The 10,407-nt window shown below is 41.5% G+C and overlaps 1 protein-coding gene across 2 annotated transcripts in view; it reads right to left on the bottom strand.

Annotated features, from left to right (window-relative positions):
* LOC109415184 (alpha-protein kinase 1) overlaps positions 1-10,407 on the bottom strand; it is a 199,512-nt gene that overhangs the window by 123,736 nt on the left and 65,369 nt on the right. The window contains exon 2 of one of the 2 annotated variants that reach the window (XM_029855763.2): positions 2,310-2,324. The exons of the other annotated variant lie outside the window; for it this stretch is intronic. Coding sequence (XP_029711623.1) covers positions 2,310-2,324 — 15 coding nt within the window. The remainder of the gene's footprint in view (positions 1-2,309; positions 2,325-10,407) is intronic. 2 annotated transcript variants of the gene reach the window in all.

Below are 10,407 nucleotides of genomic sequence, written 5' to 3'. Positions count from 1 at the left end.
TTTGACATTTGAGGTCGAGCCTGACATGATGGAATTTGACATTTTTCATACTGGGGATTCTTAAATGTTCCTATCTGACACACACGGTTACAAAAAATCACTCAAATCATGAGTTTAAAGCAAGGGGTAGGACACAAGAGCAAAAAGTTTAAAAATATATATATTTAACCACTATCTATAAAAACATCGAAAAATGAGTAAATATGTATTCTTGGGCCATCATTTGAGGTTTAAAGCAATAATCTAGGTAAGGCTTTGAGACCCATCAAAACCACAAGGGTCCCCGATTTTACTTTTGCCTCCCTGTGAATAAATCTTACTACCATGAGACTCCATTTGTCCCCTTTTAAATCCTCCTAAGCTTCAGATCGATCGAAGAAAATCATTTTGGTAGATTTTCTATTGACAAAGTTGCTTCTGGATTGGATTGATCAGAGATTCTCTTCCTCGCAAAGTGTCTTTCCCCTGAGCATACGCTTAAAGAACCCAATTGTAAGAGATTGAAGTTTCTGTGCTTGATGTATCTATGTACCTTGATCTGGTTCACCTAGGCGCTTGAGCTTATTATATTGTCGATTCCGTTTTAATTGCCTTATCCAATGATAACTTTTATAAATATTTGTCAATCCACTTCATCCTTATACACACTGTTTGACCATTCTTTTATTGACTCGTGTCATCAAACATCCGCATCTTCACTGACACAACACTTCAGTTCCGATTCGCAATGTTTGCTTTAGCACATTTCTCCACTTGAGTAATCCACCGATCTGCCTCTTCATTATTATTGGCCATCGTCACGACGCACCGACGTCAAACCCCATCATGATGACGCGATCGCTGCTGATCTTCATGAGATGAGGGGCAGTGGTATGGTAAAAGAAGCTCAACTAGCCTAACCTGATGCAGTCAGCCGGTCAGTCAGTCAGAAGCATTTAACCTCCGGCGTCGCTTCATGAATGACCGTCCGACCACCCACCAACCGCGACGCAACGTCTTCTTCATCCTCCCCCATTCGGCCTGGTTGGAGAGTTGCTTGTTATGTAAATACGGCCTAAAGTGTTGTTGGTGCTGCTTTTCTCTGTGCCATTGTTGACTTGACGGTGGACCCCCTGGCGTCCGAAAAGTAAATACAAAACAACAAACACTGATCCTGCCAAATTGTGCGATAATAATAATATTTGTTATTTGCAGTGATGCAAATTGGAGAAATTCATATGCTTTCCACAAAGTGGAATCGATGCGCAGGAGGTAAACAACCAAAAAAAAAGGTCGCATGCGATTTCGATGGCAACCCCGCCCCGTCATCTGTCAAACGGGGGGTCTTCGAAAGGATTCCAGTTGGGATCGTATGACATCACTCCTTGCACGGTACTAAAGTGTACGAGAAAGAAGAAAGTGCAAGCTCGGAAAGTTCACAAGATGATGTTTACGCAACGACAATTGAGGTTTTTACGACCTTCCATGAGAGGTCATAACTTTGAATCGTGACGGCTTTGTTAAATAATTGCACAAAAATAATCTGATCGTTTTGGAAAGACAATTTTTTTTGTAACTGATCAAATCGCCAAGCTCGCCATCCCGGTCATAAACACACACCCATAAATAAAGTCAAATGTTCATTTATCATCGAGACTGCGTCCACCGTAACACTTTGATTGATGTTAACAAAAAAAAGTCGCAATGCCCCTAAGCAGGTTTTTGCTCCTAGGCTCGTTTGTTTGTCGTCCAGAAGTTACATCGTACCAAAGCGTAACAAATTAATTTCACGCTCGGCAAAGTGCGAAATCGCTAACCACTCAGCTCCACATTAGCGTCCTTCTTTACCCGTCGCCATGGCTTACTACGAGATGCGCGGTTGCCATCGATCGCTCACGGTCAGCCGTCAGATCTGACAGCCAGCACAGCCATCTTGGACGACAAGGGGCCTTCCAAATTAGTTCATTCTGTTTTTCCTCCCAACCAGCTGGACCAAAATCACCAAGCACTGACTGTTTTGATAATTCAATAACCGTCACGAAGCCGTGGTTGACCCGACCATGACAGACGCGAAAAAATATCAACCGTTCGTTGTTGATTGTTGCAATAACAACACAACAGTCAGTCAGTCAGTCAGTGTGGGAAAAAGTTTGGTGGACGAGTGTCTACGGTAATTTTTCGGCGTCCGACTCTCATTTGCAATTAAAATCCCACGCGGTCGTTTCGTTAGCGGCGCATTTCGGTCGGACCCCAAATGGAGCACACTTACCCTGGTGCCAACGATTGAAGGTGAACCCATGCCAAAAAGGCGGTTGCAATGATTTGTTTACCTTTCCGTGAGCCATCTGAAAAGAGAGAATGATAAACAGGCGCTTTAGACAAACATAAAACCATCACTCCTATCCTAAATCAAAACAAATTTAATTAACCTCGGGTTCGATTGTAAACGGTTTGTACTGCGCGGTTACCGATTCACTACCCATGGGTTTGCGATGACCCGAAATCAAAGTGACCTACCGACCGGATCGAAACGAACCACCGCACACTGCGATCGCAGTGGAATGATCACCGAACCGCACAGGCTCGGCAATCGCGTGGGAATCAATGATTTATTTCCCATACAAATCGAGTGGCGTACCCCTTGCGCTGTTGGAGCCAAGGCATGCGTTCGAAAAAAAGTGTCTAAGAGTATCTGCAAACCTTAATACAGTAGACGTTCAATCGTTGCAAAAGGTTTAACTGCGATGTTTTTTTTAACTAAAAGTACAGTAAATGCAACAATTTTGCTGTTATCAGTTTGTCATACGTCAAAATCCAATGAAGCTTTCGAACGACACTCGGTAAGTGAAACGAAACCATTTTGCACTTATCGAAAGTCTACAGAAGAAAAGATTTCCACGGCAATCGGAAGATAACGAATTGGCGAAGAATGACATTCACAGCGACAATTTAACAGCACTCGGTGAGAAGTCACGAGCAACAACACGGAAAAGTCATTCATAGTTATTGTTATTGCTTATGAACGATTATGTGCTCTATACAGTGATTGTTTTGAGATTCGGACGAACGCTCTTTGAAAGCATGAGAGCCGGGATGAATTCGTGCCTATGAATTTTGCTAATTTCAAAGCGTTTAATCGTAATGAAAGTCAATTGGATTTTTTTTAATCGATGGCAAGTTTAAAGAAGTCACTGCAGTCAGACATTCCTCACTTTCCTAAACAAACAGGAGAAAAATAAGGGTGAAAAAAGGGCTAGTGCCCCTCCCTTTCCAACTAAGAAATATTCAAATGTTTAGGTCGATCAAACGAAACTGGAGGTCTGGGTTTCTTTCAAAGTTGAGTACAGTAGACGTTCGCTCGGTGCAAACGCTTTAACTGCAATGCTTTTTAACTGCAAGTCCGCTAAGTGCAACAATTTTGCAGGTATCGCACCGCTATTCGTCAAAATGAAATGTCAACAGCGATGCGATGTTTTTCGCATGCACTTTTGCTGCAATGCGATGTTTTTCACATGCACGTTGGTTGCATTTTCAGCAACTGACAGTTCTTTGACGTCTGTCAGTGGTTGCAGGTATCGAATTTCATTCGGTAAGTGAAACGTAAACATGTTGCACTTATCGAACGTCTACTGTAGATAAATAACGTGTCAATATTTGACAGCATTAGAAATATGTAAAGAATAAAGCGCAGGAGAGTATGGAACAGAATTATAAGCGGATATTTTACAAAATCGTCAATAACGTGCAGAGAAAAACAGCGCCTTCTCCCGTCATGTGTACACACCGCGATGGAAACGTACTGACTGACAGATAAAACAATGGTGGAACGACATGGCTCTCCAATCCGGAGACGGCGGGTTCGATTCCCGTTCTAGTCGGGAAAATTTTCTCGATTCCCTGGGCATAGTGTATCATTGTATCACAGAGATTTCTATAGAGATTCATCCAGACATTATTCAAGGATTTCATTCAAGGATTCCTCCAGGAATAACTTTAAGAATTCTACCAGGAATAACTCCAGGAATTCCTGCAGAAATTACCACGGCAATTTGTCCAGGAATTTCTCCAGGAAATCCTCCTCCAGCAGTTCATGCAGGCATTATTCCAAGAATTCCTCCTAGGAATTCCTTCAAGAATCCCCCAAGGAATCCTCTTGGGATTCCTTCGAAAATTCAACCAGACATGTCCCCCCGGAATTTATTCAAGAATTATTCCAGATATTCCTCCAGGCATTCTTCTAGTATTCCATCCAGGCATTTCCCCAGAGATTCCTCCAGAAATTCCAACAAGAATACCTCCAGGAATTGATCCGAGAATTTCTCAAGAAATTGATCCAGAAATTTCTTCGATAATGTCTACTTCCTCCAGGACTTTTTGCTGGGATTCTCTTCCAGGAATCTCTCCAAGGATTTCTCCAGGAATTCCACCAGGAATTTACCAGGAATTCTTTTAGGGATTCCTCTAAAGATTCTAACAGAGATTCCTCAAGAAATTCCTCCGGTAATTCATCCAAATATTCTTCAAAGAAATCCTCCTAGAATTCCTCCAGAAATACCTCTGGGAATTCCTCTAGGAATTTCTTCAGAAATTTCTCCAGGGATTTCTCCCATAATTGCTCTAGAGATTCCTCCAGAATTTCATTTAGGGATTCCTCCAGGGATCCTACCAGGGATAGTTCCTCGGAACTATCCCAAGAACTCCTCTAGGGATTTTTGCAGGAGTTCCGCCAGGAATTTGTCCAAAAGCTCTTTCAGGCATTCCTCCTGAGGTTCCTTCAGAAATTACTGCACGATTTCTACCAGGGCCATGGTTAGCTCTAGAAATTCATCCCGGAATTTCTGCAGTAAGTTCTCTAGGAGTATTTTCCTGAAAATTTTCCAGGGTTTCTTCCAGGATTTCTTGCAGGGGTTTCTCTAGAAATTTATCCAGGGCACTCAGGTAGCAATTTGATGCTGAATAATCGTTTTTCCAACCATTTTAAAGTAGCCTTCATTTGAACAAAAGTTGAGCACATGATTTTTAATCCTTTATTCAGCCCCTAAACATCTAATTTTGGTGATTTCATCCAATCTTAAGCTGGTTTGAGGTTCATTGTAAGGCTGATTTAAGGGTTAATATGTGCTTAGTCGGTAATCAATTGAAATTATTGAATTTGAATAAAATTTAAAAAAAATCAAACTTATTTTCACTGTTTGCGGCTTTCCAGTTTCGGAAGAAATGCTTCGGAATGTATAAATTAATCTATGGGAAATCTGGGAATTGAACTCGGAACTCCTGATTTAAAGTCACTCACTTTATCACCTACACCACACACAAATGTATATATTTATCCTCGAAAACGAGAGCAATGCTTGTTGTATCTGAATAATCAAGAACATAAGTTGAACTAAAGCTGTATTGAGGCTGAAGAAGCTATGTGAAGACTCTGTCAAAACATGTTTTGCACTGCTTGGGTCAGCTGTCAAAAATTATTTTATTAAAGGTTGAACAACAGATGATTATTTCTGCATACTGGTGAACGTTTCAAAGCTGGTTACAGAGATGAATAATATTCTATTCAACATGATATTCAGCTATCTATGTATTGCTGATTAAACAGGTTGAACAAGCAATACTTCAGCTGTCATTGTATTCAGCCACTGCCACCATTAACCAGTCAATGTTCAGCTATCTATGTATTGCTGATTAAACAGGTTGAACAAGCAATACTTCACCTGTCATTGTTTTCAGCCACTGCCACCATTAACCAGCTAATGTTCAGCTAATACTCTCACTGTTCAGCATTCATTGTTACATGGGAATACTCCAGGAGTTCGTCCAGTAACTTCTCCAGGGATGCCTCCAGAAAGTTGGCGGACTCCTTCAGAAATTCCTCCAGGGATTGCACCAAGAATTCCTCTAGTGGTTTCTCCAGAAATTCTTCCAAAGGAGTTTCTTCAGATATTGGTCCTTCCTTCAAAATCCCTTCAAGAATCTATCCTGTTATTCTTTTACAGTCACTGTGACTTACTTTAAACATATAAGTACTTACATGCTAGAAGCGCTATCAGATATTTCTCCAGGATTGTTTTTTTTTCAAGAATTCACCCAGAGAAGACTCTTTCGGAATTCTCCCAGGGGTTTCTCTCAAAATTTGTCTAGAAAATGCGTTTTGAATTCCTTTAAGAATTGCCTTTTGAATTCCTCCAGATATTTTTTCAATACATTCCAGCATTACATGAGTGTAAATACCTAAACAGATTGTGCCTTTTAATTCCATCCTATTTTGCTTATCCTTTGACAAATACACGTTTTTCGACTACCACTTCCTTAGTGTCAGTTATTCCAGTTATTCGTCCAGGAATTAGAGTTCTCCGAAAATAATTCTTCAAGAATTTCTTCAGGGGTTCCCTTCAAAAATTCTTACAAGTACATCTGGAGGGTTTAATCCAGTGATAGATTTAAGGCATTACCGGGAATACCTTCAATAATTCTTCCAAGGATCTTTGTATATTTATATAAGACTAGCTGTCCCGGCAAACGTCGTACTGCCTGCCTACTGTGTTTTTTGACAGGCAGCTCTAAAGGAACGTCTCCCGCAAAGTCATATGTATGGGAACCCCCGGTCCCGATACCGTAGAGGTCTCACACCAAGCTTACAACAGACAGACAGACAGACAGACAGACAGACAGACAGACAGACAGACAGACAGACAGACAGACAGACAGACAGACAGACAGACAGACAGACAGACAGACAGACAGACAGACAGACAGACAGACAGACAGACAGACAGACAGACAGACAGACAGACAGACAGACAGACAGACAGACAGACAGACAGACAGACAGACAGACAGACAGACAGACAGACAGACAGACAGACAGACAGACAGACAGACAGACAGACAGACAGACAGACAGACAGACAGACAGACAGACAGACAGACAGACAGACAGACAGACAGACAGACAGACAGACAGACAGACAGACAGACAGACAGACAGACAGACAGACAGACAGACAGACAGACAGACAGACAGACAGACAGACAGACAGACAGACAGACAGACAGACAGACAGACAGACAGACAGACAGACAGACAGACAGACAGACAGACAGACAGACAGACAGACAGACAGACAGACAGACAGACAGACAGACAGACAGACAGACAGACAGACAGACAGACAGACAGACAGACAGACAGACAGACAGACAGACAGACAGACAGACAGACAGACAGACAGACAGACAGACAGACAGACAGACAGACAGACAGACAGACAGACAGACAGACAGACAGACAGACAGACAGACAGACAGACAGACAGACAGACAGACAGACAGACAGACAGACAGACAGACAGACAGACAGACAGACAGACAGACAGACAGACAGACAGACAGACAGACAGACAGACAGACAGACAGACAGACAGACAGACAGACAGACAGACAGACAGACAGACAGACAGACAGACAGACAGACAGACAGACAGACAGACAGACAGACAGACAGACAGACAGACAGACAGACAGACAGACAGACAGACAGACAGACAGACAGACAGACAGACAGACAGACAGACAGACAGACAGACAGACAGACAGACAGACAGACAGACAGACAGACAGACAGACAGACAGACAGACAGACAGACAGACAGACAGACAGACAGACAGACAGACAGACAGACAGACAGACAGACAGACAGACAGACAGACAGACAGACAGACAGACAGACAGACAGACAGACAGACAGACAGACAGACAGACAGACAGACAGACAGACAGACAGACAGACAGACAGACAGACAGACAGACAGACAGACAGACAGACAGACAGACAGACAGACAGACAGACAGACAGACAGACAGACAGACAGACAGACAGACAGACAGACAGACAGACAGACAGACAGACAGACAGACAGACAGACAGACAGACAGACAGACAGACAGACAGACAGACAGACAGACAGACAGACAGACAGACAGACAGACAGACAGACAGACAGACAGACAGACAGACAGACAGACAGACAGACAGACAGACAGACAGACAGACAGACAGACAGACAGACAGACAGACAGACAGACAGACAGACAGACAGACAGACAGACAGACAGACAGACAGACAGACAGACAGACAGACAGACAGACAGACAGACAGACAGACAGACAGACAGACAGACAGACAGACAGACAGACAGACAGACAGACAGACAGACAGACAGACAGACAGACAGACAGACAGACAGACAGACAGACAGACAGACAGACAGACAGACAGACAGACAGACAGACAGACAGACAGACAGACAGACAGACAGACAGACAGACAGACAGACAGACAGACAGACAGACAGACAGACAGACAGACAGACAGACAGACAGACAGACAGACAGACAGACAGACAGACAGACAGACAGACAGACAGACAGACAGACAGACAGACAGACAGACAGACAGACAGACAGACAGACAGACAGACAGACAGACAGACAGACAGACAGACAGACAGACAGACAGACAGACAGACAGACAGACAGACAGACAGACAGACAGAATTACCGCTTTCCACACTAGTTTCATCACATGAAACTGCTGTCTAGAGATATGAGCCATGCCCAATCACTCATTTTACAAGCACTTTTACGACGAATTGATTCAGCATGATGCTGAATAACATTTGAGTAATTTTCAGGCACAACCTTTATTCGGTTTTTGTTCACACAAATTTGGAGAAACTGTAGAGCATAGTGTTGTGTACCAAATGAACTGTTTGTTGTGAAATCGTTTTACAACTATATAGTACAGTTGTTATTCAGCTTTAGCAAAAATGATTAAAAATAAATAAAATGCAAAAATTTTCAATTTCCACGAGAGTTTATGATTGGAACTTAATGATGTGAACAAATATTGTGAAATAATAACTACACATAAATTTACCTAAATCCAGATTCGAACTCGAGACTGTTGTTTTAAAACAACATACCTAAAAACGCTCCAAAATAATTGACCTTCACTTTTATTATTAATTATTAATTTATTTTTTAAATCAGTTTTTATTATCGTGCGCCTCCGTCGATTGCCAGCCGCATGCCTTCCTATCTGCGCCATCCTAGAGATGATGAATTGAAGCGCTCAAATCAAAACATAAACTTCCGTGGTTTAATAATGATCAGACTTCGACTCCTATTCGGCAGTGGTGAATTATCACAGACATTATGGTTAACGACTGAACAACAGATTAATTCAGCTGTTATTCAGTAAAAAACACGTGTTTTTCATCATGTACTCTGAGTCGAAGTATGATGAAACAAAAGCGCTTGTTTGACTTGTGAAAAACACATTATACAGATACATGTGCTAATTTTTACATGAACTTAACAAGAAGCAGAAAAAAGTGTTGTTAAACTATGTTGTAGAGGAATTACTGCGAGTCGAATAAAAATCTTTTCAAACGCTTGAAAAGTGTTTTAAATTATCATTGTTAATACCAATACGAAATGTTGAACATTGGCTACCTTTTCAATTGAAATAGCATTTGTACAGTAATGTGTACAGCATAATTTTAGTTCAGCTATAATTTCTATTATAAAGCAACAATTCAGCATGCATGCTTGTTTGCGGCTGGCGATTGTTAGTTGGGTGGTCTCCCGATGGAAGTTCACCGGTAGAAGCACATTTGAGCGGGAAATTTGAGAATAATTGCTAGGGGTCCACTATAGGTTAAGGGTCCACTATTGGATAAAATACCCTAGTTGTCCCATGTTGAAGAACTTGAAATTGAGAAAAACGCGATTAAAGTTTCAATCCATTTTTGCATTCTTTCGACAAAGCGGTGCAACAAATTGTATTTTAGGTTTCATAGTATTGTGAGAAACCACTTATATATATTGCCTGATAAACTTTGAATCAAAAAATTGTACACAAATAGTAATTTTCGCTGAAAAATATTTAGTAACACTGTTATGCCTAGAAACGTAGTCCTGTCGTCTAAATTTTCTAAGCATATCAGTCCCACGAAAATTACTCGTCTTTTTTATCGCTTGACGTGGTATTTTCTGCACGATTTTGTTCTATATTTTTGAAATATCAAAAACTGTTACCTTCTCTTATAGCATTATATGATTTTCATGCATAACGCTCAAATGTCATAAAGCAAAACGAAGCCGAAAGACAACATAAGTGTTTTTACACTTTAATACTCTTTATGTCGGATAAGTAGAACCACTTGAGTGAAGGAGTTGGTGAATGAGCAAGAATGCTAGTGAATTGGTAAGCGTGTGAGTGTGAACTGCCCCAAGATTGAGTGAGTTAGTCAGTAAGTCAGCTACTTGCTGACTGAGAAAGTTATGGAGCTTTGGACAGAGAGCTGTTCCGTGAATTTCAGTATGTTAAAAAGAGAATAAGTGAATTGTGAGAAAGGGTGTA

The sequence above is a fragment of the Aedes albopictus genome, chromosome 1 (genome assembly GCF_035046485.1).
Source record: "Aedes albopictus strain Foshan chromosome 1, AalbF5, whole genome shotgun sequence".
Taxonomy (NCBI): domain Eukaryota; kingdom Metazoa; phylum Arthropoda; class Insecta; order Diptera; family Culicidae; genus Aedes; species Aedes albopictus.
Note: the sequence above shows the minus strand (reverse complement) of the source record. Positions and strands in the feature narration are given on the sequence as shown.